The sequence below is a fragment of the Leptodactylus fuscus genome, chromosome 5, assembly GCF_031893055.1.
Source record: "Leptodactylus fuscus isolate aLepFus1 chromosome 5, aLepFus1.hap2, whole genome shotgun sequence".
NCBI classification, from domain to species: Eukaryota; Metazoa; Chordata; class Amphibia; order Anura; family Leptodactylidae; genus Leptodactylus; species Leptodactylus fuscus.
The window spans coordinates 117,756,801-117,782,154 of NC_134269.1; the positions used below are offsets into that span (position 1 = coordinate 117,756,801).

General features: G+C 40.7%; 1 protein-coding gene and 1 pseudogene across 2 annotated transcripts in view; one reads left to right on the top strand and one right to left on the bottom strand.

Annotated features, from left to right (window-relative positions):
• Positions 1-468: 468 nt before the first annotated feature.
• Positions 469-616, bottom strand: LOC142205704 (U2 spliceosomal RNA; annotated as a pseudogene).
• A 6,459-nt stretch (positions 617-7,075) lies between these two features.
• The window catches only part of PIK3CG (phosphatidylinositol-4,5-bisphosphate 3-kinase catalytic subunit gamma), a 56,451-nt gene continuing 38,172 nt past the window's right edge, over positions 7,076-25,354 (top strand). The window contains exons 1-4 of one of the 2 annotated variants that reach the window (XM_075274091.1): positions 7,076-7,139; positions 15,335-15,374; positions 17,747-19,758; positions 23,402-23,467. In XM_075274091.1, coding sequence (XP_075130192.1) covers positions 17,752-19,758; positions 23,402-23,467 — 2,073 coding nt within the window. In that variant the 5' untranslated portion in view covers positions 7,076-7,139; positions 15,335-15,374; positions 17,747-17,751. The remainder of the gene's footprint in view (positions 7,140-15,334; positions 15,375-17,746; positions 19,759-23,401; positions 23,468-25,354) is intronic. The other variant, XM_075274092.1, reaches the window with a different exon arrangement.

Sequence of the window (25,354 nt, forward strand, 5' to 3'; positions counted from 1 at the left end):
ACAACCGTCAGGAAGCGTCCCAAAAGGGTACAGCATCCCTTCGTCGACACACAAAAAGGTGACAGAGTGAAAATAAAAAAGTGAGAAAACATCTACATAAGTGGTAAAGTGCTCTGTACGAGCCCGGTTTACCGCCGGATCTATAAAAATTACTCCAATGCTGGTAAACCAGGCATTAAGGAGTGGTGTGCTCAAAAGGGTGTGATCTAGTGCCACACAATAGTGCCTAAATCAGTGGGTTTCCCACGCCCAGTGACTTAAGGCACCCTGGGGGCCACTCAAACCCCCAGGGCACGACACCAGAGACCTTCGAGCGCTCCCCGACCTCCAGCCAAGATCCATGACACCCCCGGAAGTGCCATGTGGTCGTGTTGCCAGCGTCAGCAGTCTTCATCGGTCCCCTACAGTGGCCATCCACACACCACTGGCAGAACCAATTACTAGCTGCATCCCCCAGCAACATGCCCAAAGTGGTTCTCACGTTCTCATCTCCACAGATTTCGGTCTACTCCCACCGGTGGGCCCTAGTCCAGCACCTCCGGCGGTTTCACGTACTTTCTGCTTCTGATAAGAACAGATACTACACTTGATCTTAGCCAAAAGGCCGAGAAGCGGCAGAAAAGTAACACTGCTCATCACCCTGAACACACTATCCACACTGTGAAACATGGCGGTGGCAGCATCATGCTCTGGGGAGGCTTTTCTTCAGCAGGTGCAGGGAAGCTGGTCAGAGTTGAGTGGAAGATGGAAGGAGCTAAATATAGGGCAATCCTGGAGGAAAACCTGTTGGAGATTGCAATAGAATTGAAACTGGGAAGAATGTTCACCTTCCAGCAAGACAATCACCCTAAACATACAGCCAGCGCTACAGTGGAATGGTATAGATTAAAGAATATTGTTGTGTTAGAATGGCCCAGTCAAAGTCCAGACGTAAATACCATTGAGCATCTGTGGCAAGACATGAAAATTGCTGTTCACAGGCACGGTCTGTGTGCCAGATTTACTAGCTTAACCCTTAAGTACTATCATGGTGCCTATCATACACCTTTCAATCTTGGTTCCCCCATAATTCTACATTCCATATCTGATCAGAAGCTCCACTCACATAGAGTCAACCAATAGAAACAGAAAGTGTGGTGTTATTTTGGTGGAGATTTGTTCAGTGCTTTGTTAGTTATGATGACATGAAGATCTGCCGATGCCTCAGAGACACACAATAGTAAGTATGTCACTTTTTTTTTAATGATTATGGACATGCTGCTTAACTAACTCATTTAATTAATTATTGTGTTTCCACCTATAGATTAGAAACTGTTGAACTCTGCACCATAATGAATATACAATCTGGTCCTTCTCGTTCTAAACGAGCTAGAAATGACTTTTTATAAAATTTTAGTTTTTTATAATGCAAAGCCAAAGCAAATTATATTATAAGGTTTCTATATGAATATAGGAAGCCTAAGAGCAAAATAGAGAATTTTTTAGGTTTTTGGGTCCGGAACCTGAGGCGGAGGCTGTCTCAGGTTCCGGACCAAAATATGGTTAGCTGCCACTGGATGCTGATGCAGTGCACCGGCATCCAGTCGCACACTCTGCTCCGGATTAGGCCCAAGTGAATGGGCCTAGTCAGGAGGTGTGTCTTCAGGTGGATGTCACAAGGCGAATCCACTTTAAAGAATGAACATGCCGCTTCTTTTTTTCCGGGAGCCAGAACAAACGGCTACCAGAAAAAAAAAAGAACTGATCGGCTCCCATTGATTTAAAAAAAGATGTCTCCCATTGATTTCAGTGGGAGCCGTCTTTTTGGTCAGGATTTTGAGGCGGATATGGCCTCAAAATCCTGACCAAAAAAAACTGTGTGAACTTACCCTCAAACTTCATGCTAGTAGCAGCAGTCCTAGCAGTATAGTTATTTATGATGCTGGGAGTCCCTGACTCCCAGCAACATACTGTCCCTTATCAATTGAGCAGCTAGGACTTTTTTATTTGGATATACAGGGCAAAAACTCTTAAAATGAATTATCAAATTATTTTCCCAAATGCATTTCCATTTAAAATTATAATACTTTTATTTTCCATTTCCTTTCATTTTTTTTTTCTCCAAATTTGAAATGACAATTTATTAAGGTTTTGGATTGCAAAAGGAGTACAAAGCCATAAATATGGCACTGATATACAATCCTCTTGGATTGACATTTGGCTTGGACACGTTCATTCTTCTGGATCAGGCAGTCCATGGATCAGAAAGAACAGGAGACCTGCTATTCGAACTGAAGTAAGGGCGGGTTCACACCTGTGCCCGGTCTCCGCTTTGCAGGTTTTCGTCTTCTGCCCAAGAAACTGGACTGGAGACGGAAAACGGCAGTCAGTTTTCAAACCTATTAATTTGAATGGGTTTGCAAAGTGTCCGCCCATGAGCATCTTCTGCTTCTCCGCGTTGAAACCATTTTTTTTTAACCGACACAAAGTTGGACATGCAGGTTAAAAAAAAAAAATGGTTTCGCCGCGGAGACCAGAAGACGCTCACGGGTGGACACTGACTGCTGGGTTTCCATCTCCTGTCCAGTTTCTTGTGCAGAAGACGGAAACCCACAAAGCGGAGACCGAGCGCAGGTGTGAACCCGCCCTTAGAGAGTATCATGCACTACTTTGTTTTAAAGGGGCTCTATCATTGGGAAAAGTCATTTTTAACTAATCACATCCCTGCATAGCCTTTAGACAGGCTGTTTCACACCTACCTTTAGTATGTAAATTGGTTTCTGAATAAGTCTGTTTTTACTTATATGCTAATGAGCTTCCAGCCAGCACAGGAAGTTCCCAGCAGCACTCGTCTCTGCTATTATCTCCTATGTGTGTATGAAAACAGGAAGCTGAGTCATCAGCAGCAGCCTGTGCTGTACACACCCATAGGAAACAATGGCAAAGAGGGTGCACAATGCATCCAGGGTCGGACTGGCCTGCCGGAGCACCGGGGGATCCCCCGGTGGGCCCCAGGCCCCGACTATATTTTTGATCGTTTTGTTTAAGAAATCGTATAGGCAGGGGCCCGATCTGCATGATCAAGGGCCGATCGGGATGGTTAGGGGACCGATCGGGGCCCTGACATTGCAATTCGGGCCCCTGCCCAGGAGGACGTTTAGCCTGGTGTCCTGTCGGTCGCCTACCTACGCAGAGCTGCCGGATACATGGGGGCGGGAGAACGTCTGTAGTTGGGCCCGCCCCCATGTATCCTGGAAACGAATTGGCCAATCCAGCCGCAGCTCTTTTTCTGATGCGTCAGAGCAGAGCGCGGTGGCTGGATTGAAGAAGCGGAGGCCAGACCTGCAGACAGTGACAAGGTAAGTGGGAATTTTACAATTAAAAAAACCCTGCTTTTATTGTCCCCTATTTTGCCCCCCAAATCTTTCAAATACTACAACTCCCAGCAGCTCCAGATGCCCTGGAGCTGCTGGGAGTTGTAGTCCACCCACTCCATAAGTAATGTCTCACTGTATTGTTATGCTGGAGCCCTAGAAAAGGTCACCAGCATAACAATAGAGTGGGACATTACCTATGGGGTGGGTGGACTACAACTCCCAGCAGCTCCAGGGCATCTGGAGCTGCTGGGAGTTGTAGTGCACCCACCCTATAGATAATGTTCCACTCTATTGTTATGCTTGTGCCCTTTTCTAGGGCTCCAGCATAACAATTTCCAAGTTGCAGAAACCACTCAGGACTTATGCCTGTCACTTTGAAAATGGCTGACACCTGGCGGACTTCATTATGTTAATGAGGTCTGCCACTGTCTGGGTGTAACCGCCATTTTGACAGCCCACCTCTCCGTCATTCTGGTCCCATGGTGGACCTGTATGACGGAGAGCTTGCCGCTGTTGTGAACCTAGCATTAGGCTATGGCTACACTATAACTTCTGTCATGCAACCAAAGATGTGTCGCCCTGTGATTCTTTCCCTTATGTTAGTGAATGGAGTCACATTGCAACCTGACGGACCCAATGCGACTTCATTTACTAATGTGAAAGAGTCCCAAAGTGACACTGGTTGCATGACGGAAGTAGTAGTGTAGCCATAGCCTTATGCTACGTTCACAACAGCGGCAATCTCTCCGTCATACAGGTTTTTTTTTTTATCTTTCAGGTTATGATGGATTGCTTGGATTACATCGGATTCGTTGGACTCCATCGATGATCATCGTTTTTGTTTTTTTATAATAAAATAGTCAACGAGGGTTGTCTGAGGGCGTTTTTATTTCAGTAAAAAAAATTTCTCTCATGTCTCTTGATTTTTTTTTTTTTTTAAATACTTTCTTACCCCCTTAGTAATGGCGACTGTCTGATAGACAGCATCCATTACTAAGGTGTGGCTTAGTGTTAGCTGGTGAATAGTCTAGCACTAACCCTCCAATTATTACCCCGGTACCCAACACCATCAGGGGTGCCGGGAAGAGCTGGGTATCGTCCAATACCCAGCTGTCTAAAGAGACTGCTGGGGATTGGGGTGGTCGCAGGCTGGTATTATAAGGCTGGGAAGGGCCAAAAACCATGGCTCTTGCCACCCTTGTAATGTCAGGCTGCTGCTGCTTGTTATATCTGGCTGGTTATGAAAAATTGGGGGGACCCTATGTCATTTTTTTTTCTTATTATGAAGCAACATAGAATCCCCCCAATATTTCTGAGCCAGACAGATATAACAAGTATCCTGACATTACAAGGGTGGAAATGGCATGGTTTTCGGCCCTTTCCAGCCTTATAATACCAGCCTGTTGTTTTCGGCCTTTTCCAGCCTAAGGGTCAGTGCACACTGAGTTTTTTGGTGCTCATTTTGAGTTCTATTGGGAGGCTTTTTTTGGAGGCTGACTTTGAGGCGGATTTAGCGTCAAAATAAGCACTGACCCTAATAATTCCAGCCTGCGACTGCCCCAATCCTCATCAGTCTCTATTAAACAGCCGGGTATTGGATGATAACCAATTCTTCTCAGCGTTATGTAGCGGGGTAATAATTGGAGGGTTAGTGCTAAAATATTCACCACTAATGCTAAGCCACACCTTAGTAATGGATGCCGTCTACCAGTCACCATTATTAAGGCGTAAGAAAGTATTTATAAAAACTCAAGACGTGAAAGAAATTTGTTTTTATTGAAATAGACAAATCGTTGACCATTTTATTAAAGAATTTAAAAAAAATAAAACAAAAATGATGATCATCGATGGAATCCAACATAATCCAATGGATCATCGTAACCTGAAAGAGAAAAAAACACAGCATAAGGGGCCATTCACATGGAGTAACGCCTCACGTGTATCAGAGGCGTACACGCCGGCGTTACGGCAGGGCTGCTGAGCACTTCCCATTTACTTCAATGGGAGCACTCATAACGCCGCCGTAACGGCGGTGCTACGAGCGCTCCCATTGAAGTGAATGGGAAGTGCTCGGCACGTACGCCTCTGATACACGTGAGGCGTTACTCCATGTGAATGACCCCTTATAAAGAAAAATTATACTCATGTTACGTGCTCACCCGTTCGAACTCCTGCACCATTCTCTTGCTGCATTGTACAGTGCAGGAGGCCTGTCTGCTTATGAGTACCTGCTCCTGGTCTCTTGTCATTGTGTTGTTATTGTTAGGGTGCATTCACACAGAGGAAAATACTGTTGAATTTGGTGTGGAATCTGCATTAGATTCAGCGCTAAAAAAAAGCCTCCCATTGACTTCAATGGGTTGCTTTGCAGAAAAAGGAACCCATTGAAGTCAATGGGAGGCTTTTTTTTCAGCGCTGAATCTGTCACAGATTCCACACCAAATTCAGCCATTTTCCACCGTGTGAATGCACCCTAAGGGGTGTTTGCATTGTGTTTGAAAGCTTATCTGCCAATCAAGCCTGAGACGGGTTCTGGGCTTCCTTAAATGTTTGCTGGATATTGTCTCTGACTTTGCTTTGTCCTTGCTCTTGTTTTGTATTTACTGATCTCTGCTTCTTGGCTTATTGACTACTCTTTTGGATTGTGATTTGGTACTGTTTTGCCTCTCTGGTTTGACCTCGGTTTGCTCGGTTTGCTTCCCTACTGCCTAGGGGAGTTGAGGCAAGTAGAAATTGGCTTCTATTCTGGTGCAGAATTCTGTCACATCTGAATGAGCTATGAAGGGACACATAAGCTATAGATGAGTCCCTGTGTGATTGTTACTCCTGTCAATATTCACCATGATATTCACCATGCATACCCATATATAAAATAAAATATTTTTTTCTATTCAAAGACAGTAAACCAAGGCGCAGCTAAAAGTGATCAATTTAGTACAAATGACAATACAGTTCTGTTTTGCACACTGTATTGTGTGTGAAAATGCACTTTAAACGTGCATAATGGCAAAAACTGGACGGGCAATATTTAATATGGCAGTAGGGTGGGCCCCTGGAAATAATCCCACTGGTGGGCCCTAGGCACCCCAGTCCGACCCTGAATGCATCTAATGCATCCCAGTCTAATTAGCATATTAATAAAAACAGACTTATTCAGAAACCACTGAGGCAATTTACATACTAAAGGGAGGTGTGGAATAGACTTTCTAAAGGCTATGCAAGGATGTGATTAGTTAGAAATGACTTTTCCCAATGATAGAGCCCCCTTTAAGGACTGAATGCTGAAATAAGACGTAATTCACAAAGTGAATAAATAAATTAATGTTGGAAAAATGAATCCCGTATGGAGTCATGATAAACATGACCAGAAATCAGCACAGTCATGTGAATATACCCTAAATTAAATAGCAACAATAACAGTGTGGTAATATGTGTAGCTACCTAGAGATGTAGCAGAACTGGTCGTTTGACTAAACTCGTCCTTGGATGTGATGTGTACAATTCTATATAGAACTCCAAGCAAACATATGACATAGACTAAGTTATTTCAGTTCTGAGAAGAAGCAAACATAGCTCTGCTCCATGAGTACTTATACGTGCTGGTGAAAACACTAGAAACTTGTGCAGCTTTCCACTACCTACCGAATGTTCTAGCTATATGTGTAATGTGCACTAGATGGCGCCATAGCACCGGAGTAACTCTACATATGACACTTCACAGCAGCGGAAGAAGTGAGCAGAATAGGCAAGAAGGAGCAGAGAAGCGGCTGAGGGGATACTATGGTAAGTAGATGGGGCGGGGGTTGTGCCTCTGTTATTACATTAGTTCTCTCTTGTGTAGAGAAGCAGCGGTAAGCAGTCACGGTCCCAACATTGCTGAGCACGGCTGCCTACTCCCGGCAGCAATGGCTTTCCCTGTGGTGTTGAGGCGCGGAGTGATGACAACACCAGGGTTGTCAGAGTCACCTCCGGCATTGCCACTGACTATATTCACTCGTGTGGTGATGTCAGCTCAGATGAGGGTCTATGGATGCACAGTGGTGGTCAGACTAGGCTTCCTGTTCTCAGGCAGTAGTTGTCACCCGCCCCGCCCCCGATAGTCACGTGGGTGAATAACTGCCACATTAGTGGGTCAGTGAACCCTTGAAGCCCTCAGCGACATTCTTACCTGAAATAAAGAGCTTCTTCTGCTTGGGCCTTTATAACTTAGGAAACCAGTGAAGTATAATGTAACATCTGGTGCCAAATATATCAGGATGGCGAATCTTAAATAATACACTTGGGGCAACATGTGGCATGCAGTAGCCATTCCCACTTTTATTAGTATCTCACCCCATTAGTATTTTGGGGCACGGCTATTGAACGTTGATGCGACTGATATGAAATGTGTGGTACATGTTGTAGAAGGGTTAGCATGGCGCATGTCACTGCCAGAGTGGTTAAAGGGATTTCATGTGTGACCGTTGTTGATATGCCTGTTTAGCGGCATCCATATGTTTTGTTTGTATTTTGTAATAATGATAATAATAATGGGTGTGATATGACTTAGGTTGTTTTCGCATTTTGTACATTTTGCTATAGGGTCCACCTAAAATCATATAAATGATCCTGCACGCACATCTTTTCTGTCCGCCATTTTCAATTTAAACAAAGATAGGAGAATAATAGCCTTTCTAAAGGCTATTCCAACATGGTCTTTGTTAAAAAAATAAAAAATCTATCATTAGAATCCCTTTAAAGCAATGCATGTAATTGCTATTTTAGAGAACCAAAGCAACAGACACCTGATGCTAGTGTGAACCCAGTGTTGGTATTTACATTCTTTCATACCCTATCAGATTTTCATAAACACAGTAATAATACAGAAAATAACTGAGGTTCCCGATATTAATTAACAGGTTCCTCTGTTATTGCATTAGTTCTCTCTTGTGTAGAGAAGCAGCGGTAAGCAGTCACGGTCCTAACATTGCTGAGCACGGCTGCCTACTCCCGGCAGCAATGGCTTTCCCTGTGGTGTTGAGGCGCGGAGTGATGACAACACCAGGGTTGGCAGAGTCACCTCCGGCATTGCCACTGACTATATTCACTCGTGTGGTGATGTCAGCTCAGATGAGGGTCTATGGATGCACAGGTGTGGTCAGACTAGGCTTTATGTTTAAATGTGTTGTCCAGCTGACAATATTGATGGTATATCCTTAGGATAGGTCATCAGTATCGGATTAATGAACCTCAGAATGGAATATGAGCTGCAATGCTCTGCGTGACATGTACATCATTACTTGGATAGAGCTATAACTGATTGGTGCTGATCTGATAATGATGATCCATACAAAGGTGAGGCCACCAGTATCAAGTCTTGGAGAACTCCTTTAACCCCTTAAGGACGCAGGGTACTTTGGGCCTTAAGGCTCAGACCCTGTTTTTCAAATATGACATCTTTTACTTTATGTGAGGATAGCTTCATAATGCATTTACCTATCCAGGTGATTCCAAGATTGTTTTTTCGTGACACATTGTAGTTTATGTTGGTGGTAAATTTTGGTCATTATACTTTGCGTTTGTTTGTTAAAAAAAAGGACAATATACTGAAAATTACATAAAATTATCAATTTTGAAAGTTTCTGTTATTCTCGTGAAAACACAGACAGTCCTATCACACAAAATTCTTCCTAATTAACATTTCCCATATGACTACTTTATATTGGCATTGTTTCTTCAATGTCCTTTTACTTTCCTAGGACGTTAGAAGGCTTATAACTTTAGTAACAAATTTTCAAGAGAATTTAAAGATTTTGTATTCTAGGGACCTATTTAGTTGTGAAGTGACTTTGAGGGGCCTATATAATAGAAAAGACCCATAAATGACCCCATTTTTGAAACGGTAGTCTTCAAACTATTCAAAATTGTATATAGGAACTTTATTAACACTTTAGGTGTTCCACAGGAATTAATGCAAAATGAAGGTGAAATTTCCAAAAGTCACTTTTTTATGCACATTTTCCATTTCAAACCACATTTTTCCGTAACAATGAAGGGGTTAACAGCAAAACATACCATAATATTTATTTCTCTGATTCTGCAGTTTGTAGAAATATCCCATATGTGGCCCTTCTGTGCAACGTGACTCAATACGTGTCCTCAGAATCAAAGAGCACCCTTAGGGATTTCGGGCAGCAATTTCATTAGGATGGATTTTAGATACCATGTTGCATTTAACGAGCCCTAGAAGTACCACAATAGTGGGAAACCTCCAAAAGTGACTCCATTTTGGAAACTGCACCCCTCAAAGAATTTATCAGGGGGTGTAGTGAGTATTAGTATCCCAGACGTGAATGCACAGCGGATGGTGAAGAGGTAATATGTAAGCGGTGCGGAGGACATTGGGAGCACCAAATTCCCTACTATGTCCCAGTAGCTCCTATGATTGGGGGGTCACTTTGGGGGTCTCTTCTATAGTTTTTTTTCTTGTAAGCTGCAAAACTTGTCTGTACCCTGATATACGCTCGCACCACTTATATATTCCCCTCCTGACGCATTTGGCGATTTTTTTTTTTTTTTTGTCTTCACATTATTCAAGCTATATTTTTTTTATTTTTGTGTTGATGTGGCCATATGAGTGCTTTTATTTTTCCGGGATATGATGCATTTTGTAATGACACCATTTTTGGGTGCCTATAGCTTATTGGCTATTTTTTATTAACTCTTTTTTTGCTGGATAAAAAAAAAATCAATCTATTCTGGCATTGCATTTTACTTTTTAAATGTTTTTCCACATGGCGTACAGCATAAGTATCATGTGAACTATATTCTGCGGGTCGGTACGGTTACGGCGATACCTCATTTATAGGTTTTTTTATGCGTTAGTAATTTTGCCGAACAAAAACTCATTTGAGGACATAAATCAATGTTTTTTGCATCGCCATCTTCTGAGATGCGTAACATTTTTATTTTTCGATTGACAGAGTTGGTTGAGGGCTTATTTTTTGCGAGACAACCTGTGCTTTTCATTGGTACTATTTTGGTGTACATATGACTTTTTGATCACTTTTTATAGCATATTTTTTAAGGTGAGATGGCAAAAAATCATTATTTCCGGCGTTTTTTTCCCGTTTTTTTTCTCAACATTTACCATATAGGTGAAATAATGTTTTAGTTTTATGGTACAGGTTGTTACGGACGCGGCGATACCAAATATGCATTGTTTTTATTATTTTTTAGGTGTTTTTTTTTAATAACTCATTTGCTATAGAAAAAGGGAATTTTGGGGCTTTATTAATTAATTTATTTATTTCACACACTTTATTTATTTATTTTTCACACTTTTTTCACATTTTTTATTTGTCCTATTAGTGTACTTGAACCAGCAATACTCTGATTGCTGGTCCAGTACTATAGCCTGCAATACACGTGTATTGCAGGCTATATAGGAAGTGTGTCTCTGCAGACGCACAGACACACTTCCGGGCATCAAGGCAGGATCACCAGGTAAGTGAGGGTCCTAGCAGCCCGGGGTCACTTACCAGACCCCGGGCTACATAAAATTCATCAGGGCACCCCCCAATCTCGCCGCGGGGGGGTGATGTCACAGAAAACGCTCCCGATGTCACGGACATGTGTCCGCGGCATCGGAAGGGTTAATACCGCCGATCAGAGCGGAGCTCCGACCGGCAGTTCACATGGGCAGCTCGTCCTGGCCCTCGGCTGTGTAATGCAGCCGAGTGCCGGGTTTAATGGCGCAGGCACAGCTTCTGTGCCGGCGCCATTACTGGTCAGTAATAGTACTGACCTGAGCGCGAACGTGCTACTTGCCAGGACGTACTATTACTGACCAGAGCGTTAAGGGTTTAAAGAGGACCTTTCACCGATTTGGGCACAGGCAGTACTATATACTGCTGGAAAGCCGACAGTGTGCTGTGTCCCGGTACCGTAGCTCTTTACAGTCAGAAGGGCGTTCCTGACAGTCTGTCAGGTATGTCCTTCTCCACAGCAGCGCCTATTGCGCTGTACTGTGGAGCAGGGAGGAACTCCTCCTCCCCTCCTGATAACACTCCCCGCTTACAGTGTACAGCACGATAGGCGCTGCTGTGGAGAAGGATGTTCCTGACAGTCTGTCAGGAACGCCCTTCTGACTGTAAAGAGCTATCAGACCTGGTACCATAGCTCTTTACCCGGGGCACAGATCGGGAAAGCCAACAGTGTGCTGAATTCAGCACACTGTCGGCTTTCCAGCAGTATATAGAACTGCCTGTGCCCAAATCAGTGAAAGGTCCTCTTCAAGGCAAGGTTTCCATCTACAATAAAACATCCATTACAGATTCTAAACCCAAATAGCCAGACAACATAACATGTCATGCTTCACAATTATGCCAAGTAAAATGACAGAAGCCATCATGTGATATAACATGCAGTGCAATTTTCACTTTTTTTTTTTTTATCCTTGAACAGAATGATAAAACTCAAATAATAGTGCAAGTGTGAATATCAGATACTATTCAGTATTTTTAGCATATTTTACCTTCTTATAAAACTATGGAATCTGCAACAGAATAGAGTACATTGTTGATCTAACGATTTACATTGTGTTATTTCCCATGAAAAATCACAGGATTGAGGGTAATTATCTAATCACGGGGATCCAACTGAAAGTTCCCAAGTGATCATAAGAACTGAGTGACCCGGTAGCTGGCCGCCATCCTGCGAGGAAGTGCCCGTCATATTAACACTGGTCGAGGAAGAAGAACGCAATGTTATTCAAAGATAAATCAGATCCAGCAGGTTATATTAGATCTGTACGGGAGCTAATAAGCAGACAGTGGGGAAAATGGCTGAAAAATTTGTCCCGCACACATTAAGCCCTCATATGGTTCTGTGAATGGAAAAATAACAAAGTTATGGGGTTTAAAAGGTGGGAAGTCAAAAATGAAAGTTGAAAAATGCCCAGATTGGTTTCCAATGGACATGACTATAAATGTAGGAACTTTCTATGCTCTTGTCACAATCTCAGTCTTGATTTCCTTACTGTGGCCAGGTTATCTTCTAATGCATGTAGTGTCCCTGTTCATGGGAATATTCCTTTAATTATTAATTCAAGTGTTCAGTCCCATTGCCTCAACTGTACACAGTCCGCACCCAGCCATGCATTCTGCCTTTACACTAAGGCCCCACGTAATGAAACGCAACAAAAAATCCAGCAAAAATGCATCACTTTTTTTTTGCAGTGGTTTTCATTACATTTTTGTCAATGTGGACTCTGGGGACTTTCTGCCCATGTTATACCTATGTCATTGATCTTTTGGATTATGATTTTGTACTGCTTTGTCTCTCTGGTTTTGACCCTTGGCTTGCTGACTTTGCTTTTGTGTTGTTTTGTCCTGTTTGTTCCATGTGACATTATTCAGAGTAGGGTTTGCTGCCAAATTGCTACTGTCATTAGGACAGTTGTGGCAATTAAGTAGGGACAGGGGCTGGGTCGAGTTTAGGGCTCACTGTCTGTCTCCCCTCCTTACATTGTCCCCGCAGCAGTACTAGGGAATTACAATTCTCTAACAAGGATATTATACTGCGTTGGGGATGATAAACAGCATTATACTGTGTGGGGTCACTAAGGCATCACCATCCACAGTAGCAGCACTGTGTATGAGATTTCTACAAATCTTATCTACCTGCTGCATCTAAAACCTCTACAGTTTTAAAACCACAAAATGTATTTTATTGATTTGGCTCTTCGTGCACTGCAAAACTTGACAGCTATGGAGGGTCTACAGTGATTGCAATAACCGGGTGGATTCAGATGTTTTTTGCTACGGTGATATATGATTCATATGAGAGAGTTGACATACAGTACAGATATACTCAACTGTAAAAGTACAGTTTAGGGAGAATATATGTTGTGTGCTTCCTAAGTGTCCAAAAACATAACTTAAAAACAGGAAGAAGAAAATGTTCTGCAAATATATGGGTTATTTTGAAGTACTTTTTACAGCAGTTTTATTTTACCTTATCCTTTCTTCTTTCTGTTTGAACAGAACCTTAGTGTGAATGAGCCCTGATATAAACCAACAGCTAATTAGCAACTCGCTGTGAATCAACATTATATCAGGGTCATTGTTGTAATGTGTAGTGCTGCTACTTTCCATGCATGTTTTTTCTTATCTTGGACGTTATGTCACTTACAGGCAAGCAGTCAATAATGGATGATTGCAAAGCTTTTGATGCCTTTTCCTATTCACTCTTGCTGTAACTAAGGGAAGTGCACAGTAGGTTTTTCTAAATATGTAATCAAATGAATAATCAATGTGGTTTCAGCTTCCTTCCTGTTGCCAGCAGTACTTCCTCTGCAGCTAGAAGGAAAGGCGAGAAACACAGTAGAACACATATTGAAGCTGAGACGCTGTCTTGACAGACAGCAGAACTAACAATTTGTATGTAGTCTGGATCCCCTAAACAAATGAATCTTCAGCAGCATTACTTTCCTCAGCTAAGCAGGTAATTACATCTGGGTTTTGGTTAATTCTACATATGTTTTATATTCATTTGTTTACATGCATTAACAACTATGTACATGTAGTCCACAGTTCTCACAGTTTAGAAAAAAAAAAGAATAGGTAAAGAAGTGGGATTGTTTCATTGCACTCTCAGCGATAACTACAAGAGATCACAGGTTGGGCAACAGGAGAATACAGGAATGGAGCATCAGCTGGTCCAGTTTGATTGTCTACATGGCAGAGTTTCATTTTCTTAAGATTTAAGTATAGAGAGGAGGTTACATAGGTTAAGATGGAAATGCAGATGAGCACACGTTTGGTAAGTATATGATTTGGGGTTAGGCATGAAAAAGGTAAGAAAACAGGTACATGACGTGGGGTACAGTACATTATATATCTCACTTATTAATGTCTTGCTTTCATATTCATGAAAACTGCAACAGTTTTGGAAATTGCAGCGTAACAGCTGCATGTATTTTTTGCAGTGTTGTAGGCTTTGTAAGTAAGCATGTTGTAAACAGATTAGTTTGCAGAGTCACTGGAATGGCTCCACTATTCCTTTACAATAAAAGTACTATGAGTAAATCACTTGCATAGATTTTTGTAATTGAAAATTTGTTCTATCGGATTTGTTTTATTGTAAATGTGTTCCTTCTTGGTTACACATTTTCTTCTTCTTCTTCTTCTTTTTTTTTAAATTCTGTAGAGGAGAAGTGATGTAATGTAAAGCTACCAAGTTACCAAACGTCTCTATCCCAAATTTCACATTATCTGTGTAAAGTTGAATTTAGGCTAGGTTTTACATAAGCAGATTTTTAGCCTTTAAATAAGACTTGATAGTATCTAGATGTTGGCCCCATCAGGATATTTGCACATAGTAAAATTTTACTTACGGTAGTTTTTACAGTGTCAAAGTGTAAAGGCACACCCTGCTGACAAGGGAAATGATAACAGCAAGTTTTCAATTCATTCACAAACTCCTAGGGGAAATAAGATGAATGGCACAATGAAGAGTTATAAGACAAAAAGGATTCCGAATTCTTTTTTTATTTATTAACCAAACATGGAAGGAGCAGTGGCCAATCTAAAGTTAAAGGGGTTGTCCAGGAATTACAGATCTCTGGCAGGAGGCTGGAGAAAGTTAAAAAAAAAAGGAAAAAAATCAACAAATGAAAACAAAACATACCTGTTTCTGTTACTTTAGTGGTCACAGGAAAGGACATGGGACATTACCGGTGATGTATTCCTGTGATGTTCCGTGTCCTTTCCTGTGACTGCTGAGGCTACTGATGGCCTAGATTAGAACTAGCAAGCATGTAGTCGCGCTGAATTACTTCCATGCGATTTCTGGACAATACCTCAATTTTTTTATGCAAACATTGTACTGACATGTATTGAAATATAGAGATAATCATTTGTACGACTTCAGTTCATAGGGGTTGGATGTCACATTCAAGTTGAAATATGCTTTTTATTTTTGAATTTTCACTGCAGCTTTAAAGCTTTCCAATATCTGCACTAAACGTTAACACAGGTAAGTAGCAGAGATGGCACACAGCATGCTAACCTATCATCATTCATTCCAGTAGTCACTATGGCTTGGATAATATTTGTATGACATTTGTGTGTGGATAATATCTATAACATAGTAAAAACGGCTATAGAACTATTTTTTTTCCATCCTCATGCATGCTGGTTACATTTAGCAAGTAGCATAGTTGTCTATTAGAGCAGTGTACAATGCTAATACACAGTGGGGCAGCTTTACTATTACGTTCTAAAATTTAGACAGGATAAATGTAGACTAGACTAGTTCTTAAAATGTGCCAGATTTATCAAAGTGGATGATAAATCTAGTGTATCTTTAGACTGTCTAGTCTAAGTTTACAATCTCCTATTAGCTGGGTTAGTTTTTGGACCACTAGGTTGCATAATAAGATACGCTCAAGTAACAACCATTTATCAGAAAATCTGCAAAAAGTCTAACGGTAAGCTCACACAGGGTTTTATGGATCGGAACCTGAGGCGGAGGCCACCTCAGGTTCCGATCCAAAAACCGGGTAGCCATGACTGAAAGTCAGTGCACTGCACTGGCATCCAGCTGTGCACTCTGCTCCGTATTAGGCCCAATGAATGGGCGTAGTCCGGTGGAGGGAGTGTCTTCTGGCCGAATCGCGAGGCAACTCGGCCTGAAGAATGATCACCTCGCTTCTTTTTTCCAGGAGCCAGAAGAAATGGCTCCCGGAAAAAAGACCTGAGCGGCTCCCATTGATTTCAGTGGGAGCCGTCTTTTTGGTCAGGGTTTTGAGAAGAAAACTCTGTGTGAACTTACCCTAAAACTAAAGCCCTACGTAGAGAGGTGCAGTCATAAAACTGCCGCGTAAAAAACAGTGTTTTTCACAGTGTTTTTCATTGAGTTTTTGCTGCTTTTCTTCCCCTATTCAATATATAGAGAAGACTCTGGCAATTCTGCAGCTAAAATTAACACACTGCGATATTCAAAAACACTGTTGTTGAAAATCCATGATATTCAGACTGGTAAATCTGGCACACACACAGGTGAAACGCAGTCATGTGAATATGGGAATACTCTGGTCTGTCATCAGATCGGGTTTTTAAATGTTTACCAATGCAGCCATGTGATCATTAAAGGGACACTATCATATTAATTCATTAACTTCCTTTGTTTTATTTATTGGCCACATAGTATAAAACTACAGCTAATTGGACATTGGAAACATCTAACTTATTTCTATTATAATGAATCAGCGGACTTAAATGCTGTTGAGCTGTGTGCCTCATTATATTCATATTTTTGATTTTTCTTGTACATGCAGTCCTTTCTGTAGGCAGAATGTTATAGGTCAGGAGTTGTATAGCAGATTTGTGGGAAAAGATTCAGTTAATAATTTGTGATTTATTCATTTAAAGAGGATCTTTCACCAAGTCTACCAATTCCAGTTCTTAGCATCTGTTAATAGCCACCGCTACATTTAGGCTTGGTTCACATCTGTGCCTGGTCTCCATACAGGCATTCCATTCCCCTCTCTGCATTTTATGCCCTGTTCAGGTGGAAACCGAATGGAAACCATGCGGACCCCATTATAATCTATGGGGTCTGTGGGTTTCCTATGGTAACCGCTTTTTTATGCAGATTAGGTTTCTGTTCAAGGGGGTCTCCAAGCAGACCCCCCTGAACGGAAACCCGAGCACAGATGTGAATCTAGCTTCATTTGGTGCCTGATGTACTATTGAAGAATGGAGGTATCAGGCAGGGGGTGTGATTCAGAGCTCCAATCAGAGACAGCCAGTGTCAGAGCTTAGAATCACACCTGTTACCTCCTCCGGTCTGGTACCACCCACCTGACAATACAGAGCCTGAATAGCATATCAGGCACCAAAACTAACATCATTGATTGTTTGGGAATGGTGGGGACTAGAGGAAAAGTTCTAACTGTGCTAGAATCAGTGGAGCAGTAACTATTTAATTGATGTAAAGAGCTGGATTTGTTGGATGTGATGAAAAGTCCTCCTTAAATGCTGCTATTTTTTGTGCTTAAGTGTCCTGTGGGTGGTGCTACTATATAACAGGCAGCTATGCACATACAGGCTGTTAGTCTAAATAAATAAGACAACTCATTTGACTCCTAAGCTCATAATGGGCACCTTTTTAAGTGAATAAATAAAAATAGATACATTTCATATATACATTAACAATATCCACATTTCACAACAATAACACAACTGAGTATCTGTCAACTCCGGCTCTATAATATACTGCCTCCAGATAGAATACAGTGTGACAGGTTCCCTTTTAATAGCCATATGCATGCTCTGTTACTAACTATATTATACATAAACAAAAATGTCAGCTATGTTAATACATTCTGATTTTTCTTCTTGTAGCTGGCATGGAACTGGAGAGTTATGAGCAGCCGGTTGTTCTGAGGGATGAAAATAAAAGGAGAAGGCGAAAAATGAGGCCTCACTCTGCGGCAGCATCAAACATGTTTTCTATGGAGGCAATTCCTATAGAATTCACTTTGCCTACCAGTCATAAAAACAGCAAAGTACAAGATACAATTCTATTAGAAATTGCTGGTAACTGCACAGTTGAACAAATGAAAGCACAGGTTTGGATGAGTGCAATAGAGAAAAGCCACAACAGTGATTTCTATCACAGGCTCGCTCCAGACCAATTCCTTTTGCAATATCAGAAGAAGGGCCAGTGGTATGAAATCTATGACAAACATCAGGTGATCCAGACTTTGGACTGTATATTGTATTGGAAGGTTTTACAAAAAACTGTGGGAAAGATTTATATTATCCAGAAAGAAAAACCCTCCGAGGAAACATTAGAGTATCAAAAGCAATTAAACTATCTGATTGGATATGACGTTACTGATGTAAGCAATGTACATGACGATGAGCTAGAGTTTACCCGCCGCAGATTGGTTACACCAAGAATGATTGAGTTGGTGAAGAGAGATGCAAGGTTATATTCAATGGACCCTTGGGTTACATATAAACCACTTCCAGAATATTTGAGTAAAAAACTTTCCTCCAATAATATATTCATCATAATACACAAAGGTATGACCAGTCATACAATTAGAGTCTCCATTGATGACACGCCAGATATGATACTTCAGAGCTTCTTTACAAAAATGGCCAAGAAAAAATCATTGCTGGACATTTCAGAGGAACACAGTGAACTGGATTTTGTTCTTCGGGTTTGTGGGAGAGATGAGTATATCATTGGAAATGCACCCATCAAAGATTTCCATTATATTAGGCAGTGTATTAAGAATGGTGATGAGATACATTTTGTCTTGGATGTCCCGCCTGACCCCTCAGACGACAAAGTCCAGAAAGAAGAGTGGCCGCTGGTTGATGATTGTACTGGTGTCACGGGTTTTCATGAGCAGCTTACAATTGATGGAAAAGATCACGAGAAAATTTTCACAATATCCCTTTGGGATTGCAATAGAAAGTTTAGAGTAAAAATAATTGGGATTGATATACCAGTTTTGCCAAGAAATACTGAGCTTATTGTTTTTGTAGAAGCCAACATCCTTCATGGACAGCAGGTGCTCTCTCAAAGGAGGACATCATGCAAGCCGTTTACAGAAGAAGTTCTGTGGAACACTTGGCTTGATTTTGACATCAAAATCAAAGATATACCAAAAGGTGCTCTTCTAAATTTGCAGATATTTTGCTGCAAAGCTCAGACCGCCACAGGGAAAGCTAGCATACAGTCACCAGATTCTACTAGCTCAGACTCCAAATTTAAAAACCAGCTCCTCTATTATGTCAATTTGTTATTAATAGATCATAGGTCTTTGTTAAGGCAGGGGGAGTTTGTGCTTCATATGTGGAGAATACCTGGTAAAGGAGAGGATCAAGGCAGCATAAATGCAGATAAGCTAACATCTGCCACAAACCCTGACAAAGATACCTCAATGGCTATTTCTATAAGTCTGGATAAATACTGCCATCCTGTTGCTCTTCCAAAACACAAGTCAGTATCAGATCCTGAATTAGACAGGGCCAGAACTGAAATGCCCAATCAGCTACGAAAACAACTTGAAGAAATTATATCGACTGACCCACTGCACCCACTCACTCCTGAGGACAAAGAACTTCTGTGGCATTTTAGATATGAAGTTATGAAGAACCCAGATGCCTATCCGAAATTACTGAGTTCTGTAAAGTGGGGACAGCAGGAAATGGTGGCCAAAACATACCAGATGTTAAATAAAAGAGACGCTTGGGATGCCTGCTCTCTAGATGTTGGACTAACCATTCAACTTCTCGACTGCAACTTTTCTGATGAAAATGTTCGAGCTATGGCAGTCCAGAAACTGGAAAGTTTACAGGACGATGACGTATTACATTATCTTTTACAGCTAGTGCAGGTAATACTTTTCATCTAGTTCCTCAATACAGATTTCAATTTGCATAGGCACAATGACATATTTATGTGTCGCAAACAAGTACTTCTTCTATTTTGTAATCTCAATGTGGCTTTTCTATGTCTTCTTTGTAGTCATTTGACTTGGATTAGTTGTTTGTTTATTTGCTTTCTTCAACTATATTTTCTTTTGAGCTGTGCCAAGAGTACATAAGGAAACCAAGAACCAGTCTTGAATATGCGGTAAACACACCCAGTATTCAATTTCTGGCTTTATAGGTGTGAACTATGAAGCATTTTGGAAGTTATTAGTGTATTGCAGCTCTTAGTTATTTTATATTTATTTTTATTTATGCTATTTTTATAAACTTTATCCCATAAGGATGTATATTAAACGTTCTTGAAAGGGTAGCTTGCCGCACAAGATCATACAGCATTGGGATCAGGATGTCAGCTTTTACTACAGCCGGACAATGAGCACAGCTATGGGAGCCGCCATAATGTGGCTCCCCTCTATTCCAGCGGTCACATGAACACAGGAATTCTGAGTGCTGCTGGGTCCTAAGTGACAAAGAATAGCTCTAGAGCGCAGCATAGGAGGCTGTATTCCTACTTTCACTGGGGCCTCATTTACAGGAGAAATCATCACAAACAAAAAAAAAAAAAAAAAGAAAATGTTCCCCCCCCAAAGCTCTATTATGAGCTTACGGAGCGGTACAGTGTGTTAAAAAAAATAATAATTTACAATTTTTTCGATTTTTAACTAGAGAAGAACAGAAAGCAACATAAAAGTAAAGCCCTATTGATCTCCCCAAAAAACCACGAAAATTATTTGAATGATCCAAAGGAAAAAAATATATATATAGTTCTCAAAACCAAAGGTACGGAAAAAAAAAAAAAGTCCGATTCTGAACCATGAAAAAAAAAACCTCTATAAAAGTGGCTACGTTTTCAATACCGTATAAACAATGCAGCCTACATAACAAGAGTACAATTCACTTGCAGAACAAAGGAAATCAGAACAGTGGATAAAGTTGAGATACAATAATATGAAAGTGACATAGCCCCCCTCCCTAACTCCCAGATAATTTCTTATGGCATATGTGGTAAATGCTGGCGTTTTTTTTATGCAGGACAATAAAGAAACTACTTTTTTATTAACCCCTTACTGAACATGAGTAGTACACAATTCCAGCACAGCAACATGAACATAATATTTTTCCTAGTACTAACAGTTCTTAAAAACAATGGTCTTAAAGGGATTTTGCAGATTATATTTTTGGCAAATCAATTAGATATGTCAGAAAAGTAAGATTAGTGGTGCCTGGCTGTTAAGACCCCTACCAAAATGGAAAACATAAAAAAGAATGGTAGATATAAAGTAGAAATAGTTTTGTATTACTAATGTGGTAATTAATGTTTCCCCTGACTTTTATACTGTCTATAGCTGCCACCAATGTTTATAAGATAAAACCGTACTGTGTGTTCCTATATCTCGTGATCATTCTTATTAATCTCCTGGCTGTATGTGACTTTTCTCCATCATTATGGAGTCCTTTCAATAAAGTAGAAAACAACCTTTACCATATTGGGTAAGAATAGTTATAATATAAACAATCTTATGAATTACTTAAACCAAAATTACTTGCTAGGCTACTAGTGCTATACCAAATGTTTAGCTATGTGCTCAAAAACTTAAGAATATGTCTTTTGAGTTAGGGGGTCTTCACACTTGCAAAACAGTTATCAGAGAAACCACACGGCCCCTATAGACTATAATGGGGTCCATGTGTTATCTGCGCGGTGTTCACACAAATCATGCAGAGAGAAAAGTACTTCAAGCATCACTTTTCTCTCTGCATGATTCCTGCAGACACCGCATGGAAAACACATGGACCCATTATATACAATACCGAATGCAAATGTGAACCAGGCCTAATTTATAATCCTGCTAGACGGATGCCAAGTGCAACACATCGGGAAGGGAAATTCCTTGGCAATCCTATGGCAATCTGAATTACCATAATACCTGGATCAATGTCCCATCTCCCATATAGTATATTAATCCAGCAATATACTTAGGTCTATTCAGCTGATTGTAACACATTTTCCCCATGAAAATTTGTGCTTCCCCTGATATTTATTTATTTTACAATATGCGCAGTCTGGATCGAGCAGTCTGGAGTGCCAATAATTCCTCCATACATGCTCCAAACTGCAATGCTCCTCCTTTCCTATTCTCTTCTTTGAGTGACTGGGCCATGGAGCTAAGATGAAATCTTAATTGACCCTGTCACTAAATAGAAGAGAAAGGAGGCTTGTATTAGAGCAGTGTGAGCAGTAACTATAGAGCCACCCTCAGTGCTCCAGATTGTTAAATTGCATATTCAGAAATAAAAAAAATCAGTTGAGCCAGACCTATGTATCCATATTCTTGTAAATAAATGCTTCACCCTTTAAATGGAGAGTCTTGCCAGTAAATGATCTATTGTTTAAATGGTGTTTTTTTAAAACATATTTAAGAATACTTGGTGATTTAAAAAATAAAAAATAAAAGTTTTGTTTTTTTAAAATCTTAAAAATCTTTCAATTCATTCTCTTGCCACTAAGCCTAAGGGCCCATTCACACAGAGTAACGTGCCGCGTGACCTGGCACGTATACGCCGTGTGAGATTTGGCGGCCCGTATACGCTCCCATTGATTTCAATGGGATCGTGGATCGTACACGCCGCGTTATTTTGCGGCGTTTACGATCCACGCTCCCATTGAAATCAATGGGAGCGTATACGGCCCACAAAATCTCACAGGGCGTATACGTGCCAGGTCATGCAGCATGTTACTCCGTGTGAATGGGCCCTAAAATAGTTTGTGGCTTTCTGTCTCCTGGAGATGGACCATGAGTCATACAGTCAATGGTCTAGAGCAGATCCTATTGATTTGTATGGGAGTGTTTTCTAGGCATGCTCTGTGACCTGTTCAGAGGTCATTGCACATGGGAGGGGTAGATAAGTTGTGAAATCAGCTATTGCGATTGGTGGATTCTGTGTCTTATCTACATATATGATAACTGTGATCATCAGTGAAAACAAGAAGTCTCAGTATATTATTTGATTTAGGGTGCATGCACACTACGTAACGCCGGGCGTGTATGAGAGCCGTACACGCCGGCATTACGGCAGACTGCCGAACACTTCCCATTCACTTCAATGGGAGCGCTCGTAACAGCGGCGTTTACGAGCGCTCCCATTGAAGTGAATGGGAAGTGTTCGGCAGCCCTGCTGTAACGCCGGCGTGTACGGCTCTCATACACGCCCGGCGTTACGTAGTGTGAATGCACCCTTAGAGTCAAAACTTTTTAAATAATTTTTAATGTAATGTTTAACATAAAACTTGATGAAAAAGTTTTGGGAAATTGCAGCATGTCTGCTGCGTGTATTTTCCCTCAATGTGTTGATTGGTTTCGCAGAGACTGTTAACCGCTGTGCTTTTTTCCGTGTTGTTTCCACTGTCGCCAAACAGCAGTGTTTACATTGGGCTCCAGTCTTATAATGCTTATATTCTTGTAGTTGTTAGCAACTCATAAGTGTATTATTAATGTTTGTAGATCCTTAACCTGGAACATATTTTTTAATATTTTTCATTTGTAGGCTGTTAAATTTGAGCCATATCATGACAGTGCATTATCCAGGTTTTTATTGAGACGTGCCTTAAGGGTAAGATATTTACTTTATGAATACATTGTTTTTTTTACTGTTTACTGATTATAAGTTGTATCGATAAAGCATATGTCACAAGTTTATTAAAAAAGGCCTTTCAGCACCTCCATCAATCCTCAATCTTTGCATCTTTCAATAGATGTCACTTCACTGATTCCCAAATATTTTAAGTAGTTTTATTCTTGCTCTCACAATTTTTGAGCAATTTGTGTTGTCAGTTTTCATATCCAGTATTATTATTAGGTTCTTTGTTGTTAAGTGGGTGGTTATGGACTTAGATAGTCTGAGAGGCTGCCCACTTGACAGTAGAGATGCCGACCAACATATTGGGTGCTGAAATTAACAGCATCAGTTCTTTAGGAATGGTTGGAGCTAAAACAATATTAAGCAAAATTGTGTTGAAATCGGTGGAGACTTGGAGCTGTTGGTGGTAAAATGTTCCCTTTAAACCCTTTCTAACATCTGCCATATTATTACAGCCGAAGTTGGGCATTTAAACAGGGCAGCCGCTCATATTATACAGCACAGACCCGGCAGTAATGCACGTGATCAGAGGTCACTCCAATCACGGGTATTAACCATTTCATGCTGGCCCCAAAGTAAAAAATTATTCCCATCTACGTTGCTTCCACCATACCTATGAGTTCTTCTTTCAGTCGTCATGACAGTCCTGACTTAACTATATGCCTATTGAGGCATGCTTGTGGCACTCCTTAATAGGTATAAAGTGATTTAGTCATAGGCTGCAAAACAGTGGTATTGCAGCCTATGGGACAATCACTCTAAAGATTGTAGGTTCAAACCCCCTAAGTAGACAAAAAAAAAAAGAAAAATATAAAAAAATGCACTCTCTCTCTCTCTCTCTCTCTCTCTCTATATATATATATATATATATTAAAATGTATTATTAGTTAATTAATTAGTTATTAATTATTTTATCTTCAAAAATCACTCCCTTTTTCCTTAATCTTAAATAAAGATAGATAAACAAAGATTAACATAAACAAATTATGCATGCCCATGTCCAAAAATGTCCAGTCTTCTAACTAACAAAAATAGTAGAAAAAAATCAGAGCGCTCTTGATCCAATAAAAGTAAAAAGCACTGGAGCACTAGGGACAGGTGAGTATGTTTTAGTTTAGTTTTGTTTTTTAAACACCTTCCCCGGCCAAAAATGAAAAAAAATCTTGGACAGGGACAGAGGAACATGGGTTAAAACTAGGGACTGTCCATTCAAAAGAGGGACATTTGGGAGTTAAATATGGATCCATATTTAAATGTAGTCTACAAAATGCTCTTAATAGCAAATCTGTCACATTGAAATTACAGTCTAATCTGTATGCAGCATGTTCTAGAGCGAGAGATGAGCACATTAATATATAATTAAGTGGGAAAAGATTCAGTAGAGCGTGTATTTTATTCATTTATATATTTGCTCATTCATGTATAAAACCAGTCATCTAATAGTCATAAGGGTGGTCCTTTTAGTGATTGATAGCTTTCTGTGAGTGACTGGAGCATACAGAGATAGCTGTGATATCATTGATAAGACCTCCTTAGGCCGTGGAGCCATGTGGAGGAAATACCGCAGAAAAAAACGCTGCGTTTTACAGTTCCAGCAATGTGGATGGAATTGTAGCAAATCCCATCCCTACTTTGCAGAAAAATATGTGCAGTGGACACAAAATAGTTGTGGTTTTGTAAATCGCAGCATGTCAATTGTACCTGCGGAAACGCCGGCAGTTTCCGTGTATATATAATTAAAGCAGAAAGTCCACAGAGGAAATCTCTGTGAACTTTCTGTGAAAAGTGTTGCGGGAAAAACCGTAATGCATTGCCGCCACGGTTTTTCCTGTAGTGCTTTATTGATGCGGGACATTACAT